Below are 25,939 nucleotides of genomic sequence, written 5' to 3' on the forward strand. Positions count from 1 at the left end.
ACTGGATCTCCCCCGTCTAACTTCCTGATTACATCCTCGAAAAACTCCAACAGATTAGTCAAGCATGATTTACCCTTGGTAAATCCATGCTGGGTCGGCCTAATCCTATCACTGCTATCTAGATATGCCACTATTTCATCCTTAATAATGGACTCTAGCATCTTTCCCACCACCGATGTCAGGCTGACAGGTCGATAGTTCTCTGTTTTCTCCCTCCCTCCTTTCTTAAAAAGTGGGAAAACATTAGCCATTCTCCAATCCTCAGGAACTGATCCTGAATCTAAGGAACATTGGAAAATGATTACCAATGCATCCGCAATTTCCAGGGCCACCTCCTTTAGTACCCTAGGGTGCAGACCATCTGGACCTGGGGATTTGTCAGCCTTCAGTCCCATCAGTCTTCTCATCACCGTTTCCTTCCGAATGTCAATCTGTTTCATTTCCTCTGTTACCCTATGTCCTTGGCCCATCCATACATCTGGGAGATTGCTTGTGTCTTCCTTAGTGAAAACAGATCTAAAGTACTCATTAAATTCTTCTGCCATTTCTCTGTTTCCAAAAACAATTTCACCCAATTCATTCTTCAAGGGCCCAACATTGTTCTTAACTATCTTCTTTCTCTTCACATACCTAAAAAAGCTTTTGCTATCTTCCTTTATATTCCTGGCTAGCTTGCATTCGTACCTCATTTTTTCTCCCCGTATTGTCTTTTTAGTTAAGTTCTGTTGTTCCTTAAAAACTTCCCAATCATGTCCTCCCACTCACCTTAGCTCTGTCATATTTCCTTTTTTTTTTAATGCTATGCAATCTCTGACTTCCTTTGTCAACCACTGTGGCCCCTTTCCCCCCTTTGAATCCTTCCTTCTCTGGGGGATGAACTGATTTTGCACCTTGTGCATTATTCCCAAGAATACCTACCATTGCTGTTCCACTGTCTTTTCTGCTAGGCTATCCATCCAGTCAACTTTGGCCAGCTCCTCCCTCATGGCTCCATAGTTTCCCCTGTTCATCTGCAACACTGACACCTCCGAGCTGCCCTTATCCTTCTCAAATTGCAGATAAAAGCTTATCATATTGTGATCACTACCTCCTAATGGCTCCTTTACTGCGAGATCACTTATCAAATCCTGTTCATTACATAACACTAAATCCAGAATAGTCTTGTCCCTGGTCGGCTCTCGTACAAGCTGTTCCAAGAATGCATCCCGTAGGCACTCTACAAACTCTCTATCCTGTGGTCCAGCACCAACCTGATTCTCCCAGTTCACCTGCATGTTGAAATCCCCCATAACTACTGCAACATTACCTTTGCCACATGCCAATGTTAACTCCCTATTCAACTTGCACCCAATATCCATGCCACTGTTTGGTGGCCTATAGACAACACCCATTTGGGTCCTTTTGCCCTTACTGTTCCTCAGTTCTATCCACACAGACTCTACTTCTCCTGACCCTATGTCCCCCCCTTGCAAAGGACTGAATCTCATTCCTCACCAACAGGGCCACCCCAACCCCTCTGCCCACATTTCTGTCCCTACGATAGCACGTATACCCTTGTACATTCATTTCCCAGGTCTGATCTCCCTGCAGCCATGTCTCCGTTATCCCAACAACATCATAGTTACCCATTCGCACCTGGGCTTCAAGCTCATCCGCCTTATTTCTGACACTTCGTGCATTCAGATATAGAACTTTTAACCCATTTCTCCTCTCTCTGTTTGAATCGCTGCCTATTGTGCTTAACCCAACTCCCCGAACTCCCATCGGGCTATACGCCCCTAGAATTTTGTTGTCCTTCCTAAATTTACTTATTCTTTCAAACACATTTAACTCCATGTTCCGTCAGACCATCCCTCTGTACATGAGTCCTCCTTATCACTTGTTCCGCCCCCCCTTTTGTGGTCAAAGGGAGAATAAAAAGGACTGAGCTCATCTAGAAGTGAAACCCTGCTGTTGCCCAAGTCGCCTGAATTAATTTTATAAGAGGTGATAGTATTCAATCCCTGCCACAACTGTACAGCATTTTTCATTGATTCTAGTTTAGTCTGGAATTGCCACTTTGTCCACGAGGTGCTTTCTGGAGACCAAACCTTGTAAGGTTCTGGTCGATAAATTCTGGCCTTAGGACTCACACCACCAGATCCAGGAATAGCGATTACCTCTCAACCCTCACGCTCTTGAACCAAAGGGTATACCCTCACTCAACTTCACGTGCCCCATCACTGACATGTTCCCAAACTCATAACCCACTTTCAAGGACTCTTCATCTCATGTTCTCAATATTTATTGCTTATTTATTTAATATTATATTTCCTTTCCTTTTGTATTTGCCCAGTTTATTGTCTTTTGCACATTGGTTGAACAGAAGACAAATGGTCTTTCATCAATTCTATTAAGAATTTATTTAGTATGCTTACAAGAGAATGAATTTCAGGATTGTATTTGGTGACATAAACAGTATGTACTTTAATAAATTTACTTTGAACTCTGAAACCTATTCCCTCCTGCCAAAGAGCAGCAGATGGAGTAAACACAAATATTTGCGAGCTTCCATGTGGTACAGCCTGTTATTCCATATGTGCCTTGTGTTAACTGTGCCAAAGGGACTCCACTCCTTCAGGGGCAATACATGTCTGACTGGACCAGCACATCGTGCAGTTAAGAGCCCAGCATTTAGATACAAGTCATGATGTGTTCATTCTGATAATATCTGTTATTCCAGCTGTATTTCTCTAATGTGACAAATTAAAGGTGGATGACAAGGGCCATCCATAATTGCTTCATAAATCATCTGCAAAACCAATGTAGAAGTGAGCAGCATGCAAACAATGGGCACCATGTTGCCACAACAAATCTGACTGGACAGACCTGTGGCATACTGAACCAATAATTTTGACCTGCATCTATCTGCAGGAACCTAGGCAGATTTAAAATCTGTGTCATGATTTAACACTACCATTGAGAGGGATCAGGTTTGGGCACCTGTTATCAAGAGAAGAACTGAGACATAAGAGGTGTCACAGGAGGAAGAGATGGAATTGAAAATTATAAGCTACATCGCAAATTTCTGCTTGATCCCTTAAAAATAACAAATTCAGGTGGGATACTGGTAATCTCAGCCCCAATCTTAACCACATACACACACTCAGTGATCTTCCCTCTGCCAAGCATCAAAAAACAACATAAAATTTGGAACAAATGTATAGATTGAAACATGCTAAGTTTTCACTGGGATGGGAGCATAAGTACCGTCAACCAAAATCTCATATTTCAGTTCCTGCATGCAAATTGTTTTGGATACTGAAATTTGGAATCAGCAGGTCAGCTACATCTTTTTAATGTGCCCCCATGAGTTTGATTTCATTTGCTCTACCAATCTTTCTAGCTCAATTATAAAAACTGGGTCTGATTATTTAATAGAATGGAGATACTTGTTCAGTTACAAGAAGTTTTACCAGTATATCAAATTTACTGAGTACCATGAAATATACTCCTGGACATTTGATGCAGTTATCCCAGTACTTGCAGGACCCCATAACCTTTGTACACCTTTTAAGGCCAAGCTTAATTGGCTGTTTTTCTTCCACTGACCTACTGAAAGGCCTTGAAGGACTTCTTCAGTGGGTTAGTGGAAGAAAAACAGAGTTGTCCCAGAGTCACACTATTCAGGGCCAGGACTGAACTTTTTTCTCTCAGGACTGTCCCAACAATGCAATGAAGGACAGACAGCCTAAGTTCTCTGAAAACCTTCTTCCCTAATCTGATACCAGGACATGGCATCCAGCTAGCCCTAAATGGTGGAATCTGACCTTCCACACACCTCAGAGGCTGCTGACTTCCATGCCAAGTGCTACTGAATCATAAGCCATCAGATGCAGCTCACTGTTGCAAATGTGAACATGTGAATAGAGTTATCCATCACATCCAAGCTGGAAAAGTGAGTTTCAAACTCTGTGCAAAGCCCTGGTCCAGACTTATCTAAGATGACATTTATTGCAAGATTTCTAATGCATTACATATTTTTTTAATCATATAAATTGTGCTCTAATACTTCGCATCCTTTCTCCTTAAAGACCATAGGACATAGAAGCAGAATTAGGCCATTTGGCCTATTGAGTCTGCTGCATCATTCAATCATGGCGGACCTTTTCCACATCTACTTCGTCTAGGCCTTTCAACATTCAAAAGATTTCAATGAGATCCCCCCCCTCATCCTTCTAAATTCTGGCAAGTACAGACCCAGAGCCATCAAAAGTTCCTCATATGATAAACCTTTCATTGCCAGAATCATCCTTGTGAACCTCTCGTGAACCCTCTCCAAATCCAGACCATCGTTTCTGAGATGAGGAGCCCAAAACTCAATACTCACGTTGAGGCCTCACCAGTGCCTTGGAAAACCTCAGCATCATATCCCCACTCTTGTATTTCTCTTGAAATGAATTTTGCATTTGCCTCACTCACCACCAACTCTACCTGCAAGACTCCATATCATTTACCTCTTCAGAGGAAGCATTGGTTTTACACAGAACTACGTCCATGACTTTCGCCTCCATACACAGTTAAGAAGAGTTTTAGTTTCAAAATCATCTTTTATTTGCTATCCTCTTTCGTCACAGGTATCTGTAGAAAATCTCTGGCTTTCCTTTAATTTTACCAGCCAATATTTGTTCATTTAATCTATTTGAATTCCAAATTTCATAATTAATTTCACTCATATCTCTTTTCTGCTCCCCAATTGTTTCTGGACTCATCAGCACTCATTATCTGCATGAGCTTTCCTTTTCTGAGTTTATTTCATCACCAATGTTCAATTGCTCAGGGCTTTTTAACTAGACGTTCCTTTTTCTCACACCAGAAACATATTCAGTCTGAATCTTTACAATATCCTCCCATTAATCTGTTAAATGATTTACATTTAAATTCCCCTCGCCTTTGTAAATCACACTGCAATTTAGTAATGAGGGTATAAACAAGTTTAGGAATCTTATCACCAAACTATCATTTTTTTTAACAACTTGCTACATCTATTGAAATATGCTTATTGCTCTTTCCACATGCGGAATATTAGTGACTATCTATTGAGCTTTACTACTTGGGTCAGATTGGTGAGATTTTTGTGACAATGCACCCAGGTTCAGGAAGCTCTTCTTGCAGCCTTGCTCTCCTTGGCTCTTGCTTCCAATTCATTCTGTACATGTACTCGCAGGGAATTCTAACGTCTCAAGAGCACAAGATATCTACTACTTTTTATCTCCTTCACAAAAGCCTCCAAAGCCATGTACAATGGATCCAAGGATGATGAAGGATCTCCACCGAATCATCAACTATTTATTCACATCCATAGATGCTGCCTGATTTGCTGAGTTCCTCCAGCATTTTGTGTGTTGCTTGAGATATCCAGCATCTGCAGAATCTTGTGTTTCTACATTTTAGTTTCTGTGTTAATGCTAAATTGGATGAAACATTACTAAAGGAATAGACAATATCTTATGGTAATACATAGACAGAGATATTGCACCGTAGAAAACCAGTTATAAAAGATAGCACTGCAAACAAAAACATCTTTCCAGCTTAGTGAAACCTTTGTCAATTTTTCCTCTATAGTGAAATGCAAAAATTAATCTACTACTGTGTGCTTTTAATTACTCTTATCTTTGATTAAAATAGTCTATATTGTCTGCCAACACCACAAATCCACTGACCTCCATTAAGAAATCTTTTAGAGAGCTTGGGGAAAAGAAAATCCTTGAACAGTGTACCCAATAAATAGTCCTTGTAAAAAAATACATCCCAACAAGGAAAACATTCCGTCATCCCATCACAATGAGAACATAAGTACAAAGGTTTGTCAAGTGTCTCTCCTAATTATATATGAATATCAAGTAGACAGTAAGATTGGTTTGAAAATTCTCAAACTAGCTAGTTTATGAATTTGATGAGCCTGAATACACGTCACAATGATAAAATGAATGAAGTATACTGAGAACGAGCAGCCATACAGACACAGAGAAGGATGACACCTACCACATACAACTCCATCACTTTCTTCACTTAGGGGTTTTGGATTTCACCTGGTTCTTCAAAAAGGATAAAATCTTTGGGATGCAGTGACATAATATTTTTCATGCAACTCCATAACAATTATCTATATGCATTTTTGTTTATGGTCACAAATAAAAATTAATACTTAATCAGGAACTCACCATTGCTGACAATTTTGATCCATTGATCTGTGCATTCATTATTGCATCATTCACTAACGAATGGAGATTCAGTAAAATTTGTTCTAAATCATATGTTTCCAGTATTCCGCTTGATAGTTCCTCAAGTGATCTAATGTATTCCCGCCAGTGAGGATCAATTTCTGCCATATTAGCAAGGCATCCTCTAATTACATTCAGGCAATATCCCATGCATGGCTTATGATTAGTCCAGCCTTGGCAATGGGAACAGTACTGCATCTTCAGCAAAGCCCTGCTGCACTCTTTGGTATAGTGCAAGTGATCAGTTGTGTTAATTATTTCAATTCCTAAATTTAAGGCCTGCAAGAACATATGCTCAGCAGTTAAAGAGTTTGACATTTGACTTGAAATTAATTTTGGGAAATAGCCAAATGGGTTGAGGTCCTTCCTTACCCTTCGAATACACGTTGTAAAATCTGGAGAGACGTTACTAAGGCCTGGTTTGATTAGATGAGTATAGACCAGTGGAAAGAGGTTGTCAAAAAATCTGTTCACAAATTCATCAACATTTTTCTCTGAGCCAAAGATGAAGAATGCAACATCGGCGAAGAGTTCTTGAACTAGTGCAGCCATTTGTGGGGCCAATTTTCGATATGCAGTTCTTAGCAGCACCTTGGTGTTGTCCTCAGCTTGCTGAATTATATTCTGAAATGCTTCTGCAATAAAAACAGATACATCAGTATTCTAATACAGAAGTTATACATTTCTTCATCACTTGGAAAATATAGACCCATTTTCCATAACTTGGAAGCCAGCTCTTAGCAAAAGCAGGCATCCGTGATGGAATTTAACATCACATCCAAATGCTCTGACAGAACTTCAAGATCTTAAATGCAGCACTAAGTTCCTGATCTATCCTGCAGCTGATATCCCCACCTTTCTGAACTCTTCAAAGACACGCAGCAGGCACCTCAAATCAGTAAAAATTGCACAGGTGCCGTTTGCAAAATCCTCCAAACCAGAGTCAGGATAAGTAAACCATCATCAGCAACCTCCCCCACAGGCCCCAACCTTCCCTGCACTGAGACTCTAACTATACTTCAGAATCAGGTTTAATATCACTGGCATATGTCATGAAATTTGTTGTTTTAGGGTAGCAATACAGTGCAATATACAAAAACTGTAAACTGCAATAAGTATATACAAAAAAATTAAGTAAGAGAGACAAAAGGGAAAAATAAATACTGAGCTAGTGCTATCCCAAACAGAGAAAATCTGCAGATGCTAGAAATCCAAGCAACGCACACAAGATCCTGCAGGAACTCAGCAGACCAGGCAGCAGCTACGGAAAAGAGTACAGTCAACGTCTCCGTCCAAAGTGTCAACTGTACTCTTTTCTCTAGATGCTGCTCGGCCTGCTGAGTTCCTCCAGCATTTTGTGTGTGTTACTGAGGTAGTGTCCATGGTTTTGTTGTCCATTGGGAAATCTGATGGCAGAGGGGAAGAAGCTGTTCCTGAAATGTTTAGTGTACATCTTCAGGCTCCTGTACCACTTTCTTGATGGCGGCATTGAAAAGATGGCATGACCTGGGTGATGGAAGTCGTTAATAATGGATGCCACCTTTTTGAGGCATCACCTTGTGAAGGTGCCCTGGATGCTGGGAAAGCTGGTGCCCATGATGGAGCTGGCGGACTTTCCAACTTTCTCCGATCTGTTATATTGGCCCCTCATACCAGACAATGATGCAACCAGTCAGAATGCTCTCCACAGTACATCTGTAGAAATTTGTAAGTGTCTTTGTTGACATGGCAATTCTCCCCAAACACCTAATGAAATACAGTCACTGTCGTACCTTCTTCGTACATCATGTTGGGCCCAGGATAGATCCTCAGAGATGTTGACACCCAGGAACTTGAAAATGCTCACCCTTTCTACTTCTGATCCCTCAATGAACACTGGTGTGTGTTCTGTCAACTTCCCCTTCCTAAAGTCCACAACCTATTCCTTGGTCTCACTGACATTGAGTGCAAAGTTATTGCTGCAACACTACTCAACTAGGTGATCTATCTCGATCTTGTATGCCTCCTCATCACCATCTGAAATTCTGTCAGCAATAGTTGTTGGTATTTTGATCAGCACACCACATTAGCCACCTGTTCAACACAGGTTTCAAATAAAGTTGTTGTTCTTTTTCTCTGTAATGGAAAAGAGGTCACAGATAAAATGTTTTCGGGATATTCTCAAAACCTCTTGAAAAACACAAGATCCTCACCACCTCCGCACAACCCATTCACCATCTCATTAAGCATTTTCTATAGTAGAGTCTTTGGGACTCCACTTTCACTTCAACAGCTACTCCTGAATCTACAGAGCTGGAGTAGAAATCAGTCAACTAAGGGTCTACCTAATACGGAAGAAAGCAGTAATTTTGCTTTTAAACTAACTTTTACTCAAAAGAAGAAACCAGAATCAAAAGCATTTGATTATCTTTTTTAAAATTCACTCACCACCTCTCTTTCTGTAGATATTAGAGTACTGATCCATATGATTCAGGTTTATTTATCACATGTACATCAAAACCTGCAGTGAAATGTTTCATTTACGTTAAAAGCCAAGACATCCAAGAATGTGCTGGGGACAGTATTGAAATGTTGCCACACATTGCAACACCAACATAAGATGCCCACAATATTCTGCATAACACCACCACCAGCAAAAACAGAAAAGGAAGCCCCTTTCCCAACCCTCCCACTCATACAGGCCACGTACGATTCTCCGGTCCTTGTCCCTGAATTCCCAGACATCGAGCATCCAACTTAGGACTTGACCCCAGGACTTGCCAATCATGGATTTGATCTTCGGGACTTGCCTTCCTAACTCTCACAGACCTTCCACCCTAGTGACCTGGGCCCCTGAAACTCCTTGGACCTCTACCTTCAGCCTTGGACCTTCAGGTTTCTATCTTCAGTCACCATGCTTTGTACTTCACCCTTCAATTTTGCTATTCGGACTACATCTAACCACGGAATGATCTTTGGACTACACCAGACTGACCTTTGGGCCTTGACTCCTTGACACTGACCCTCGTGATTCCCACCTGCACCTGTGACAGGCCACCCGTATAGACCTACGACCTGGAATTTATCTTTGACCGTGGGATAGCTGGTCTCCTCAGCACCTGCCAAACGACTTCTGGGAACGATGACGTTCATCTGCGGAACACTTCAACCTGGATTCGAGCTCCTACCAAAATTTCTCATTTACTGCCCCAAGCCTCAAACTCCCCCGATCCCTCAACCTGCTCTTTGAAGGAGAAGGACATCTGAGATGCTCTGAAAAGAAAAGCCACATCCTGGTCTCACAAATCCCGTGACAAGTTGAAAAGGACCAGCAGAAACGGAACACACCTGGAGTCTGGTTTACTATAAATTAAGACTAAATTTATTACTACTACGAATTAATATCATTAAAACCAGATAATACGATACAGGTTATAAACTATTATAAATATATACACACACACACACCCCGCCCGCCCCCCCCCCCCCCCCGGTAAATGTGTGTGTGTGTGCGTGGATACAAAGATAATAGTCCCAGAGGTAGATATCAGTCTTACGGTGTCAGGTAAGTTTAAGCAGTTCAGTTCACTTTGTGTTGAGTTGATGGAGAGAGAGAGAGAGTTAATTGAGTTGATGTCTACATTGGCAGCTTTAGTTGTTCTTGCTTCCGAAGTCTTTAGAGTCGCTTCGTGTGAACCCCACACAGACACAGATGGACAGAGCCCCTTCTAGGGAACCCACGGCACGGGTTCACCACCAGCAGACCCCCACAGGCAAGCTCTTACCCGCACTGGTAATCACGGGTCGAAATTAATCGGTCCGTGGCCTCCACCCTCGTGGTGGTCTTAAACTCCACCAGTGGTTTCTCCGGTAGCTTCCGCAATTCTCCCGTGTTGTGTCTCTTCTGCCGTTATCAGATCAAAAGCCTCAACTTTTTATAATCCATTCGAAATTCCAGCTATCCGTTAACTCAACCGCTCTGAGCTGTTACCATGGTGACTTCCCAGCTTGTGTCTCAGCTGGTGCCGTACTCTCTCTCTCAAGGTCACAATTAAAAGTGTTATCAAAACCAAGTCAGAGTCCTCTCTCTCTTTTAATTGCCTCCTTGTTCATGAGACTGCTGAATTTTCTAGCAGTTTCTCACCTGCGTGACACTGGGAACAGATGTAGTGCAGAAGGAGGAAATGGGAAAAGGGACCTTAAGGCACTTTTATAAATGACAGGGTAGGAAGAGGTTTACTTAAGAAAGCTGTGCAAGTCAGTAGGTTTATAAAAGATATCAGCAAACAGTCCATCTCCAGAGAAGGAGATAGATCAAGAAAGGGGAGGAATTTTGTCAGAGGTAGACCATGGATCGGGTAGAAGTTGCAAGCAAAGTTGATGGAATTAATAATCTTGCATTGCTGCATGAAGCAGCACCAATGCAGTTGTCAATGTAGTGCAGAAGTAGCTGGGGAGCATTACAAGAAAAGCATAAGAACATGGACTGTTCCACATAGCTAACAAAAAGCTAGTGACCTTGGCTACACTTTGGGTTTGAAGAAAGTGGGAGAAGCTGAAAGAGAAATTGCTGAGTTTGAGGGCCAGTTCTGCCAGATGGAGGAGGGTGATGGCGAAAGGGAACTGGTTGGGTCTGTTGTCTAAATAAAAGCAGAGAGCTTTAAGGCCCTCCTAACTGGGGATAGGAGTGCATAGGGTCTGGACTTCCATAGTGAAAATGCCAGGGAACTGAAAGTTGTTGAAAAAAATCAAGAGCATGAGAAGTATCATGGATGTAGATGTGGATTGAGGTACAACAGACATTTGTGCTTATATTGTAATGAGCTAGAAAAGAGAACTTGAATTGTTTGGTATTATCAAATCAAAATTTTCTTCTGATATTTTAAGAACATTCTAGTTTTACATGGCACTTTCCCAACTGCATGAGGGAAAAATACTGTTAAGCCCCATTACAGAAATGTAAGCAGAAAAAAAAGTATTATATTCGGGTACAGCCATTAGTGAGGATACACAGATATCGTTATTCAGATGACTTGCTGGTCCGAGCCTGTATCAGCTCTCATACAGACAAGAAAGACTGACTGCACTTTACTGAAGTCTGGGAATTGCTCTGGTCAAAATTGATCATTCAATTATCATGATATTGCAACATCCGATCTTTATCAATTTATCATTGCAGGAATATGTGTGTGCAAATTCCCTGCAATTACATTCCAAAAGTGTTTCATTTACAATAAAGTTAGAAGATGAGCTGAGTTCAGGGAAGGAAAGGTAAGGCTCGTCAAGGTAGATCATGGATGCTGTGCTCCAGCTGTCTCCGTCAGTCAATATGCAAGCCAGTACACGAGCCAAGGCAGCACGGTATGTAGAGTGAGCTGTCACCCATGTAGCAGGCTCCCCCTCTCCACACAGGTGATGAATTCAGAGGAACAGCAGAGACCAATGCAGTTTGGCACCAACAGGAGCTGCTAGTCAGCATTGAGCTCAATATAGAACTGTCTTAGGGATTCCCAGCTCTGGATTTTCCCCACAGGGTTTACTCCCAAAGCTTTCTCCATGAATGGGCATAGCCCCAAGGCAAGAGAGGTTTCCTACTCCTAGATGAGCTGCCAACCAGGGACTGGCTTTAAGGTGCCAATCACCCTCCTTTGCCCTTCTCCTGTCAGTAGAAACAATTCTGCCAGACTTAGTAACTAAGCCACATGTGAAGGCCAGTAGCTAGACTTCGCTGTCAGAAGCTATTTGAGATAGGTCGTTGTGAACATTTAATAGGTAGTGGGAGCTTATTCCCACAACTCACCCTTACCCCACTGGATATGACACTCTCAGAAGCCAAAGGAGCAGAGAAGTAAAATATGATATTCTTGCAGAAACATAAATTTAATCCATTGAACCCACCAATAAAAAGAACTTATCCTCACCCTCCTTTCCTCAGTCTTCTCTCACCATCAATCTTTTTCAGTTCTCCTACCACCTGCAAGAGGGGCAACTCACCCAACAATCAGCAAGTTCTTGAGATGTCGGATGCAACTGGAACATCCAGGAAGGACGTGCAAACTTCACACCAACAACTGAACCCAAGTTGTTTAAGCTATGTTACAGCAGGGAAAAGCCTTGTAACTATTGACGTATGAGTGAAATTAATGATTGGGAAGATCTTGGAAAAATCTGAGGAAAAAAGTTAATGATCACTTGGACAAGCAGGGATGGCCAACATGGCTTTATCAAGGCAGATGTTATCTGAACTGTTTGAATTCTTTGAAGTAGTAACAAGGCATATTGACAGAGCAGTACATCTTCCAATTCTCTAAGGAAGCAGTTGTGCAGAGCCAGGATAGCTTCATTTCTACTTGAGAGATGACATTCGATTCTCTGTAAGGATTCAGGAACAATTGTGTCACAAAGTTTCTATTAGGTCAAGTAATAGCAGACATGGATGCAGAGGGAGAGGACACTTCTATGTAGCCTCACATTGATTTGGCCTCTATAAAGCTTTTGTCCTCTGCTACCCAGGATCATGTTGCTACTGTTCAGCCACAGTGAGATGCCACTCATCAGCAGCTTGTTACCCTCACTCAACAGCAAGATGCCATCTGTGTGCAAGCCTTTCCCTTTGTGGTTATGGGTATGCTTCTCTCGAGCAAACGGCTGTCCTCCATCTTCCTAGTCATGCTATATATCAATAGTTAGATCGTCTCCAGAACATTTTGAACATGTGAAGCATATTGTGCAACTGCAACAAAGGCATTCATGATCTTACCCCCCTCTGGAGCAGAGAGGTGTCTCTTGGCTTTAGACGCTTCTCCACCACGTGCAGAGGCTGAAGTGAGAATGAATTCCCCGAAGACTGAAGAAACCAGACATCTCAGAGTAATGGTGTGTCAGCTGCCCTGTGATATGTTAACTAATGGTAGTATTTCTGCTGATACTGAAAACTTAATGGCAATGTACAGCCTCCCCTTTCCTACCGCTGTCTTTCAGGCATCAGGACCTACAGGAAACTATTTACGCACAGTCTGAAGCTAGCCCATCATGGGCAAGAGCTTTTTGTAGATCTTCTTCATAGGTATTGGCAGAGCCCATTGGAGAAAGGGAGCAATTGGTCCAAGGCCTGATTAGTGCTATGGAGTGGGAAGTGGGCTGTAACATTGAACTATAAAGCTAGCCAAGGAATGTCACTGGAGTGTTTAAAACAATAGACTCCTTCAGTCTTCATTTAAACCCAAAGAATCTGTACAATAGCAAGTTCACACATACATTAGGAATGAAGTCATGTATGGTATTTACAACAAAAACCTCAGAGCTGGACATTCAGAATAGCTGGACAATATTATAACAATTACACTGAGCTCACTCCATGTGTTAAGATGAGCCCATTGCACAATTTTATCCCATTCCCCATCCCCTACTCATTCAAAATACACACATTATCCCATCCGCTACATTATTTCACTGATACTGACTCATCAAAAGGCAGACACATAGGCATGTTCTACCATAAAACATCCTGTCTTACTAAAACTGAAAGTAACATGTAATTTACACCTACAGTTTAGACAATTCAATCATTTACAATAATTAACCAGTTTAACCCACACATGGATTACAGAAATTCACCCTGACAGAATTCACAAATCATGAGTCAACTATTTGAAATACAGAATAAAATTCTGTCATGGAATTTGTGAGAGAGGAAAGTAAATAAATCAACACAATTTTGTTTTAAAATCGTGTTTCTTGAGGTACACGCAGTTGCTGTATTTTTGTGTAAAGGAAACTTGCAATATGACTCATTTCCTTAGAACACAAACTCTATCCCCATAACGGGGGGGGGGGGGGGGGGGGAGAACATGGGGTCACCTGTACTTTAACAGAGTGCAGGCTTAATAAGAAACCCTCTTAGTTACTCAGCTATGGTGAAGAAACCAGAATGGCCCACACAGAGAAAAGATTCAATTTACAAAGAACTGCATGGACTTCAGCCCATTTAAATTCAAAATACCTCAGGTAAAAGTTCAGATTTACCAAGATGCTTTGAACTCTGCATGGTCAAATGGAATACTGAAATTACATTAAGCCAGGGATCAAGAAGGGCAGGCAAAGCAGTTCCTGGTCCGAATCACGTGTAACAAAGGCAAACAAGTAAGTGGAGACATTCATATGCACCGACTTCTTATGTCCGAATTATGGGTCACAGATTTGAGTGCTGTTGCCAGATTAGCCTAGGTCGGTCCACTTTTGATGGAACGCAAAACAGCCAATGTTTAGGGTGCTGTATGGGATGCCAGGCACACAGATAGCTTTGAATGGTGTACAGCTTCGTAGATGTGGTTCAAATATACACATTTAGGGAACTATGGAGTTATTCAATCACGCTTCTCATCTGTGACTAGTTGGAAAGGCTAGATAATGAGTTTAGCTCTCCCTTGCCAATCAGTTTTATCGGGACTCCTTGAGAAGGAGGAGAATCAAGTAATCAGTATTAAGTATGGAGAGAAGAAGGGGTATGTTGGCAAAGAAAGACAATCTCTGAACTTGTTGCCCCTGCTCACACCATCACAGGAAGATTCTTTTGAAACTTGCATTGCATCTTAGCAGGGTTTTAGTAGCTTGGGAAATGAAGTCCAATCTTGACACCACATGGCTTTGGAACTTTCCAAACAATATACCATTTGCAGGGTACTGCCTCACTGATGACATGAACTGTAATTGCAGAAGATACAACTGATACTTACTTACTCACTCAGGCTCACATCAATGCTGTAAGCATTTTGGAGAGGCGGACACATGAAACCACAACCACCACTGCAAAACTTCTGATCTTTCAGCTGACTCAAAATTATCACATAACTGCAATTATAAGCATCACTTGCTTAGCTTGATGTCTGAATGACGTGCAAAGGTTCCCAAATTATTACAGAATCAGTTGGCATCATAAATCCTGATTTATGAGGTTTTCATAGACATCAGGCATAGACAACACATCATAGATCAGGAAGGGGAAGGGGCAGGTACTAGAGAGTACCCCAGTGGCTGTACCCCTTGACAATAAGTACTCATGTTTGAGTACTGTTGGGGGGGACAGCCTACCTGGAGGAAGTGACAGTGGCCGGGCCTCCGGCACAGAGGACGGCCCTGTAGCTCAGAAGGGTAGGGATAGAAGAAAGAGGACCATAGTAATAGGGGACTCGATAGTCAGGGGTTCAGACAGGCGGTTCTGTGGAGGTGATCGGGAGTCCCGGATGGTTGTTTGCCTCCCTGGTGCCAGGGTCCGGGACGTTTCTGATCGCGTCCAAGATATCCTGAAGTGGGAGGGTGAGGAGCCAGAGGTCGTGGTACATGTAGGTACCAATGACATAGGTAGGAAAGGGGAAGAGGTCCTGAAACGAGAGTATAGGGAGTTAGGAAGGCAGTTAAGAAGGAGGACCGCAAAGGTAGTAATCTCGGGATTACTGCCTGTACCACGCGACAGTGAGAGTAGGAATGGAATTAGGTGGAGGATGAATGCGTGGTTGAGGGATTGGAGCAGGGGGCAGGGATTCAAGTTTCTGGATCATTGGGACCTCTTCTGGGGCAGGCGTGACCTGTTCAAGAAGGACGGGTTACACTTGAATCCTGGGGGGACCAATATCCTAGCGGGGAGGTTTGCTAGGGCTACGGGGCAGACTTTAAACTAGTAAGATGGGGGGGCGGAAATCAATTTGAGGAAACTATGGGAGAGGAGGTTAGTTCACCAGTAGAGCAAGTAAGTAGACCGTGTGTGAGGGAGGACAGGCAGGTGATGGAGCAGGGATGCGCTCAGCCCGAAGTTGTAGGGGAGAAGAAAGAAAAGGATAATAAATTTGAATGCATTGCTAGGGATGAAAAGAGAGGAGGAGGTGGAGAGTATCTTAAATGTATCTATTTTAATGCTAGGAGCATTGTAAGAAAGGTGGATGAGCTTAAAGTGTGGATTGATACATGGAATTATGATGTTGTAGCTATTAGTGAAACATGGTTGCAGGAAGGGTGTGATTGGCAACTAAATATTCCTGGATTTAGTTGCTTCAGGTGTGATAGAGTAGGAGGGGCCAGAGGAGGAGGTGTTGCATTGCTTGTCCGAGAAAATCTTATGGCGGTGCTTTGGAAGGATAGATTACAGAGCTCCTCTAGGGAGGCTATTTGGGTGGAATTGAGGAATGGGAAAGGTGTAGTAACACTGATAGGAGTGTATTATAGGCCACCTAATGGGGAGCGTGAGTTGGAAGAGCAAATGTGTAAGGAGATAGCAGATATTTGTAGTAAACACAAGGTGGTGATTGTGGGAGATTTTAATTTTCCACACATAGATTGGGAAGCTCATTCTGTAAAAGGGCTGGATGGTTTAGAGTTTGTGAAATGTGTGCAGGATAGCTTTTTGCAACAATACATAGAAGTACCGACTAGAGATGGGGCAGTGTTGGATCTCCTGTTAGGGAATGCGATAGGTCAGCTGACAGATGTATGTGTTGGGGAGCACTTCGGGTCCAGTGATCACAATAGCATTAGCTTCAATATAATTATGGAGAAGGACAGGACTGGACCTAGAGTTGAGATTTTTGATTGGAGAAAGGCTAACTTTGAGGAGATGCGCAGGGATTTAGAGAGAGTGGAATGGGTCAAGTTGTTTTATGGGAAGGATGTAATAGAGAAATGGAGGTCATTTAAGGGTGAAATTATGAGGGTACAGAATCTTTATGTTCCTGTTCGGTTGAAAGGAAAGATTAAAGGTTTGAAAGCGCCATGGTTTTCAAGGGATATTAGAAACTTGGTTCGAAAAAAGAGGGATGTCTACAATAGATATAGGCAGCATGGAGTAAAGGAATTGCTCGAGGAATATAAAGAATGTAAAAGGAAACTTAAGAAAGAGATTAGAAAAGCTAAAAGAAGTTACGAGTTTGGTTTGGCAAATAAGGTGGAAGTAAATCCGAAAGGCTTCTACAGTTATATTAAAAGCAAGAGGATAGTGAGGGATAAAATTGGTCCCTTAGAGAATCAGGGTGGTCAGCTATGTGTGGAGCCGAGGGAGATGGGAGAGATTTTGAACGATTTCTTCTCTTCGGTATTCACTAAGGAGAAGGATATCGAATGGTGTAAGGTGTGGGAAACAAGTAAGGAAGTTATGGAACCTATGACAATTAAAGAGGTGGAAGTACTGGCGCTTTTAAGAAATTTAAAAGTGGATAAATCTCCGGGTCCTGACCGGATATTCCCCAGGACCTTGAGGGAAGTTTGTGTAGAGATAGCAGGAGCTCTGACGGAGATCTTTCAGATGTCATTAGAAACGGGGATTGTGCCGGAGGATTGGCGTATTGCTCATGTGGTTCCATTGTTTAAAAAGGGTTCTAGAAGTAAGCCTGGCAATTATAGACCTGTCAGTTTGACATCAGTGGTGGGTAAATTAATGGAAAGTATTCTTAGAGATAGTATTTATAATTATCTGGATAGACAGGATCTGATTAGGAGTAGCCAGCATGGATTTGTGCGTGGAAGGTCATGTTTGACAAACCTTATTGAATTTTTTGAAGTAGTTACGAGGAATGTTGACGAGGGTAAGGCAGTGGATGTAGTCTATATGGACTTCAGCAAGGCCTTTGACAAAGTTCCACATGGAAGGTTAGTTAAGAAGGTTCAGTCGTTAGGTATTAGTGCTGGAGTAATAAAATGGATTCAACAGTGGCTAGATGGGAGATGCCAGAGAGTAGTGGTGGATAATTGTTTATCGGGATGGAGGCCGGTGACTAGCGGGGTGCCTCAGGGATCTGTTTTGGGCCCAATGTTGTTTGTAATATACATAAATGATCTGGATGATGGGGTGGTAAATTGGATTAGTAAGTATGCTGATGATACTAAGGTAGGAGGTGTTGTGGATAATGAGGTGGGTTTTCAAAGCTTGCAGGGAGATTTATGCCGGTTAGAAGAATGGGCTGAACGTTGGCAGATGGAGTTTAATGCTGAGAAGTGTGAGGTTCTACATTTTGGTAGGAATAATCCAAATAGAACATACAGGGTAAATGGTAGGGCATTGAGGAATGCAGTGGAACAGAGAGATCTAGGAATAACAGTGCATAGTTCCCTGAAGGTGGAGTCTCATGTAGATAGGGTGGTGAAGAAGGCTTTTGGAACGCTGGCCTTTATAAATCAGAGCATTGAGTACAGAAGCTGGGATGTAATGTTAAAATTGTACAAGGCATTGGTAAGGCCAAATTTGGAATATTGTGTACAGTTCTGGTCACCGAATTATAGGAAAGATATCAATAAATTAGAGAGAGTGCAGAGACGATTTACTAGGATGTTACCAGGGTTTCAGCACTTAAGTTACAGAGAAAGGTTGAACAAGTTAGGTCTCTATTCATTGGAGCGTAGAAGGTTGAGGGGGGATTTGATCGAGGTATTTAAAATGTTGAGAGGGATAGATAGAGTTGACGTGAATAGGCTGTTTCCATTGAGAGTAGGGGAGATTCAAACGAGAGGACATGATTTGAGAGTTAGGGGGCAAAAGTTTAAGGGAAACACGAGGGGGTATTTCTTTACTCAGAGAGTGATAGCTGTGTGGAATGAGCTTCCTGTAGAAGTAGTAGAGGCCAGATCAGTTGTGTCATTTAAGGTAAAATTGGATAGGTATATGGATAGGAAAGGAGTGGAGGGTTATGGGCTGAGTGCGGGTAGGTGGGACTAGGTGAGATTAAGAGTTCGGCACGGACTAGGAGGGCCGGAATGGCCTGTTTCCGTGCTGTGATTGTTATATGGTTATATGGTTATAATCAACAAGAGTATTAAAATTATAATATCTGGACAATCTCTGAACCTGTTGCCACTGCTCATACCATCACAGGAAAATTCTTTTGAAAATTGTATTGCATCTTGACAGGGTCGTCTTATGCTGATCAAAGTACAGGGTAATGTAATTGGAAACGTGCATAATTCACAATCACCAACATTGAGTCGGGGTTCACTTTAAGAGACTTGTCTACTTTTTCCTGTGCTTTGTGTTCAGTGTTTGGAATTCAATAAATGAGCTGTTACAGATTTTTTTAAGAACATAAAATGCCTCGAGTCGTTTTATTTGCGAAAACCTACACTGGTGACCCTGATGCTCTAGGACGATTCCAGAGTTACTGAACTTGTAGACCAATGGTTTGAAACTGCCGGAATATTGGGTGCAAAATGCAATTGCTTGGTTTGTACAAGCTAAGGCCCAATTTACACTGTGAGAAATCACCATCAATGACACAAAGTTTTAATATGTGATAGCGTCACTCGTCAACTCCACACCTGCGAGACTGGTGGGTCTTCTAGAACACCCACCTGAACACGATAAATACCACCAGCTGAAACCTTACCTCTGGACCATTGGAGTCTGAACGTGCCAAACAGTTGCTCTCCTTGCCCAACCTTGATGATGCTAAGCCATCGGAGCTAATGGACCACATGCTGTCTCTCCTGGGAAATCACTATTCTTGTTTTTTTTTTAAAAAAAAGAACTCCTCATGCAGCAAATGCTTGATCAAGTTCAAATAGCACTGACGAATGCCCTAGTGAAAGACTGTAAGAAGCTTGCTGAAATGGGTGATGGTCTGAACTCAGCCAGGCAGTGGTGCATCATTCCTCCTTTCCCTGCCTCAATGAGACCGGTAAGCAAATCCACTGCCGCAAACCAGATGACGCCGGGTCTCTGTTTTTACCACACTCACTTTGGTATGAACGCTAGCAAGTGCTGACGGTGCCAGCACATCGGGACATCAGAGGTCTGTGAACACAGGTGCTCGAGTGAGTGTGCTGCCAGCAGTGCCTACTGGTGAGAAGGCAAAGAGCAAAAGGCAACAGGATCCAGACTTACAGGACTTGACAGGTGACACTGCTTCATTGGGCAACATTACACATGGGAATTCATCCTGGCTGAAGTGGTCAGACCGCTGCTCAGAGCAGATTTCCTGTGTCTCAAGGACTGTTAGTCAACCTTAAGAACTGCCAATCTTACGTTCGTTACCCTGCTTCTCCAGTAAGTTCCCTGCAACGACTCTGTCAAGAACATGCACCTCTGCATGTGAGTTTAATTGACTGATGGGTGATTTCCCAAACCTCACCAAGCCCACATTGTCCACTACAGTCATAAAACATGGGGTGAGCACCACATTTCTACAATTGGTCTGCCACTCCATGCTCGCACACATAGACTGAACCCAGAAAAGCTGGCAACAAATTTGCCAACGTGGAGAGACTTGGCATTGTACACTGTTCGAACAGCCCATGGGCTTTACCCCTCCAGAGGCTCCCCAAGTCCGATGGCAGCTGCTTGGTGATTACAAACATCTTAACAAGGTCACCACCCTCAATCATTACCCAGCCCCACACATACAAGACTTTTCGGCATGTTTAACAGGAAAGTTAATTTTTTTTCCCCAAAGTCAATCTAGTTAGGGCCTGCCATCAGGTGCCTGTGTGCTCGGAGGACATTCCCAAAACAGCTGTGATAACCCCATTTGGCCTTTTTGAGTTTCTGCACATGCCAATTAGACTGAAAGATAGCACACAGGCTTTCCAACGGCTGATGAACTTGTCACCAATGCATCCTAAACTGAACACATATCTCAGGTCCACACACTTTTTGAGTGCTTAAGCCAACACAGGTTAATAATTAACCCTGCTAAATGCCAGTTTGGGTTGTCAACCATTGACATTTTCAGCCATCACATTGCAGCAGAAGGTGCGAAACCCCTCCCATCAAAAGTAGCTGCTATTATAAATTTCCCACCGCCCTGCACTACTAAAAAACTACAGTTGTGTTTAGGGATAGTGAATTTCTTTCACTGCTTTGCTCTGCGAGCTGCTGAACTTGTGCTCCTCTCTATAGAGCACTTAAAGGCCTTACCCCTAATCACCTGCTTGACTGGTCAGCGAACACAACCAAAGCATTTGATGGTACCAAACAAGCTCTTTCCAATGTGACCCTCCTGGCACACTCATTGCCCAAGGCATCTATAACCATGACTACTGATGCTGCAGACTATGCAGTGGATGTGGTGCACGAGCAGTTGATCGGAGGCACGTTGCAACCACTTGCCTTCTTCAGCTGGTAGCTCCATGCCCCGAAAGGAAGTTGGCACGTTGGACTGTGGGCTTCTCGGTCTCTATCTGGCTATCTGCCACTTCCATTTTCTTCTGCGGTGGGTGGGGGGGGGTGTCACCATTTCATAATGTCTGTTGACCACAAATCCCTCGTGCACCCGATAGCTAAAATATCACAGCAGCAAAGTCACCTAGCCTCATATCAGAGTTCACAACTGATATACAACATATCAAGGGAAAAAATAATGCCATGGCTCATCACCTCTCAGGGCCAGCCATTGAGGCCTTACTCTTAAGGGTTGACAATGCCGACATGGCATCCAACCAAGCTACTGACTCTGAGGTCCAGGCTTACCGAACAGCAGTCACAGGCCTGCAGTTGGCGGACATTAGGTTCAGGGAAGCTGGGGTTTCTCTCCTGTGCGATGTCTCAACCATTTGCCCTCACCCCATAGTGCCTGCGGACTGCTTTTGACTGCATACATGGCCTCGTGCATCTGGGCAGAACAGCCTCACGGAAATTCGTTGCACTAAAGTTTGTGAGGCATGGCCTTAGAAAGGATGTGTGTAATTACACTGCAGCCTGTGTGGAGTGCCAGCGGCCAAAAGTTAACAGTCATGTTCAGGCACCACTAGTGCCTTTTGAGGTCCCTGAGCGACAGTTTGACCATATTATTTTGGACCTTGGCCCTCTTTCCCCCCCTCGCAGTTTCAGGTACTTCCTTACCATGGTGGACTGTACTAGCAGGTGGCCAGAGGTTTCCCTTCAGCACCTAAGTTATCTCGGTTTGGAGCCCTATCTGATGTTTCCTCTGACTGTAGTCCCCAATTCTTATCAGACTTTTGACCTGTGATAGCCCAGAGCCTGGGAGTTAGGCTACATCACACCACAGGGTAGCACCACAGTCCATGCAGGTGGTTTCACTGATTCTTAAAAGCTTCTCTAAGAGCTTCCCTAATGAATGAGTGTTGGCATGACCATCTCCTGTGGGTTCTGCTGGGGCTCAGAACAACTCCAAAAGAGAACCTGCACTTGTCCACGGCTGAATTGGTATATGGGCAGCTGTTATGAGCGCCAGATGAGTTTATTCCTGACACCACAACCACCTGGTCAGCCTCCCAACATCGTTCCACACTCCTCAGTAAATTCCATTCCTTTGCACCTATTCCTACCTCCCATCATGGTGTACAGCACTTCTGGGTTCCTGCTGATCTGCACTCCGCTTTGTTTGTTTTTATCTGCAATGATGCACCCCAAGACCCAAAGAACCCCTTATGATGGTCTGTTCTGTGCTTTGGATCACAGAAAAGACTTTCATCATATATAAGAGGGGTAGACCTGAATGTGTTCCGGTAGATCGCCCACCAAAATTTGGAAGATTCCACTACCATACAGCATAAGCATATCAGCAAACCTCTGGACAAGCCAGAGGCACTGGCTGTTTCTCCACCTATGGAACATTGGACCCAAACCGGGCAGCTTGTCCGAGCTCCAGACAGGCTCACAATGCCAGTTTCAGAATCTGTGTAGGGTAATGTAATTGGCAAAAACATACATAATTCACAACCACCAACATTGAGTTGGGGTTCACTTTAAGAAACTGGTCTGACGTGATGACATAATTCTGTAAACTATGTTTTTTTTTTAACATTCAGTGTTTGAAACTCAATAAATGAGTTGTTGCAGCTTTTTGCTAAACATAAGACACCTCACGCCATTTTATTTGCAAAAGCTTACAAAAGCACAGAGACTGCAATTAACTTTTTTCAAATTCAGAGGGGAAAACATAACTATTATGTCAAATTATCTCCTGTCTCACTTTAGATCAGGGGTTCCTGATTTTTCTCCTGCCATGGACCAATATCAGTAAGCAGGTTGTCCATGGACCCAAGCTTGGGAACCCTTGGTTTAGACTATCAGTAGCTCATAAACACTGTGGAAAGAACTACAGAAAACCACATATTTTAATCCTCTCAACCAGCACCTGACACTGTGGCCTGCTGTAGGATGAAGCAATATGTGGTCAAGGTTGCAACGTTCACTTGTCCGAAGTCCAGTGTTCGTCAACTCATCAAAACAATTAACCCCCTCAGGATTCAGTCTGATGACTTCTCCTATGAAAGGTGTATTTTGAGAATATGATTGCAGTGTCATAATCCTTGAGGACCATAGATGTTGCCACTCAAGCTTCTTGCATGACTTTCCAGAAGCACATCCCCCAGTCAGTGAGTGCATGTCACTAATTTTGAAGTCCTTCCAGAAGACCTTTCTATGGTACAAAGAGTGGGTGATACAATCTAGAATGACAATGACGATTCATTACTAGTCCTATGTTAAAACATTCTTGTCACAGATGAATGTGATGCAGCATGGAAATAGGTCTTCACCCAAAAAGTCTGCAGCCTTTGGCACCCATTTACATTAATCCCATTTCATTCTCCTCATCAATTCTTCCAGGATTCTACCGCTCACCTACAGTCTACGACCAGTTTACAGTGTTCAATTATCCTACCATCTTCAGGGTGTGAGAAGGAACTGAAGCACCAGGAGAAAAACAACATGGTCATGTGGAGAATGTGCAAACTCTACACTGAACCTCTGGAGATCAGGATAGGACTCAGGTCTACTAGCTGCTTACTGCGCGCGAGGACAAAGAGGGATTAGGTGTCACTCATGCAGCAACTAGATGAACAGGAATGATGTTGGGGCAGAAGGATAACTGATAACAGGAAGTGCCTGGTTGACCTATCAATAAGAAGCAAGATAGATTTGATGCATGACAGTTCAAGTGGAAAATTCATTGTAAACAACAAGAATTCCTGAATTGGAAGTTCCACTTTCACTTAAGAAAATGAAAACTAGGTTGAAATTCTCTAGCTCAATGCCATGAGACCCGACTGGTGCTGGACTACGGAAATTGCCTCTGATCATCTTCCTTTGATCAAGAAAACTTTTTTTTTTTTAAATATAGATGCTCCCCAGGTCAAGTAAGGATTCAGAAAATTGTCCATTACCCAAGTTTCTATAAAAAAGAAATGCTGTCAACTGAGATTAGAAAAGCTGCACTAGTAGATTACGTAATTAGCTACAGATTAGTTCTTACCTTAGAATTAATTAATTAGCACAGATTGGTACAATTCATTCACAACATGCTAGACCACAACAACACACACAAAATGCTGCTGGAACGCAGCAGGCCAGGCAGCATCTATAGAAAGAAGTACAGTCGACGTTTCAGGCCGAGACCCTTCGTCAGGTCAGCATTGTGTGTGTGTTGCTTGAACTTCCAGCAACTGCAGATTTCCTCGTGTTTGCGATGCTAGGCTACGAGGTCTGTTGATCCACAGAAAGCTAAAGCAGAGAGTTTCAATCTGTACTCCACAGGCATTTGAAGCCAAAGGTTCCCTGAAATATAAAAAAGGTGCAAAAATAGGCGGTTGATGGAGGTAACCTAGGATTGGCAGGAACTCCCTAAGAGTCATAACGTGTTCAGCACGATAACAATCATCCACAGTTCAATTGCACAAGGCTCCACCCCACAGAGACTCGGATAGGGTTAACTCATGAGGGTGAGAGAAGCATATAACATCTACTGGGAGAAACACTTCAAATATCTCCTCAACCGTGATACTGTTCTTGATGTGAGCAGCCTAGATATGCTTCATCAGCAATTCAGGCCAACACTGCTGTCACTGTCTATAAACACAAAGTGGAGAAGTTCTCAAAAGCAGATGGGATACCTGTTGAACTATTAAAACTCAACAGTGAGTTTTAAGTCTAGTTTGACTATAACTGCAAAAGCACCATCCAGTTAGGATAGGATAAACTTCTTCACACAGAGAGTGGTGAATCTGTGGAATTCTCTCCCACAGGAAACAGTTGAGGCCAGTTCATTGGCTATATTTAAGAGGAAGTTAGATATGGCCCTTATGGCTAAAGGGATCGGGGGTATGGAGAGAAAGCAGGTACAGGGTTCTGAGTTGGATGATCAGCCATGATCATACTGAATGGCAGTGCAGGCTCAAAGGGCCGAATGGCCTACTCCTGCACCTATTTTCTATGTTTCTATGTTTATCTACAATAAGACATTGCCAGAAACCTCCTTAACTAGTTCCCCTCTCAGGAGTTGCTTCCTGAATTACAATGTACATATCTTTATTGTGTCACAACACCAACAAAAATGCAGGAAGCAACATGGCTATAGTGCATGGCCATCTTCAACCTCACTAAAGCCTTTGACTCTATTAATTGGGAAGAGGTAAGAAAACTCTGCTGAAATTTAAACAATCACATTCATGGCACAAAACTCATGGTCTATTTATTTAACATTTGTATTTCATTTACCCCCCTGACACACAGATTACTTAAAGCAGGCATCATATGGCATTGGAGAAATGCTATCAATGTTGTCTCTACAATATCCTCTGAATTCACTACAAAAGTAAACAAACCAATGTCAGTGTACATGTCACATTATTCACACACCTGACATTGAACTCTCAAAACTCTCAATTTCAAGTTCTGATGTAGGAAGAGATTATTAGGCTGACAGAGGTACAGGTTCAAAAGTATGTTCAAACATTCTCTAAATAAGTGCAATATCCACACT

At 42.8% G+C, this 25,939-nt stretch overlaps 1 protein-coding gene across 6 annotated transcripts in view; it reads right to left on the reverse strand.

Moving 5' to 3' along the window:
• LOC140715301 (glypican-5-like) overlaps window positions 1-25,939 on the reverse strand; it is an 864,157-nt gene that overhangs the window by 751,485 nt on the left and 86,733 nt on the right. For all 6 annotated transcript variants that reach the window (XM_073027313.1, XM_073027280.1, XM_073027291.1 and 3 more), the window contains exon 3: window positions 6,204-6,898. In XM_073027313.1, coding sequence (XP_072883414.1) covers window positions 6,204-6,898 — 695 coding nt within the window. The remainder of the gene's footprint in view (window positions 1-6,203; window positions 6,899-25,939) is intronic.

This window comes from Hemitrygon akajei, chromosome 2 (assembly GCF_048418815.1).
Source record: "Hemitrygon akajei chromosome 2, sHemAka1.3, whole genome shotgun sequence".
Taxonomy (NCBI): Eukaryota; Metazoa; Chordata; class Chondrichthyes; order Myliobatiformes; family Dasyatidae; genus Hemitrygon; species Hemitrygon akajei.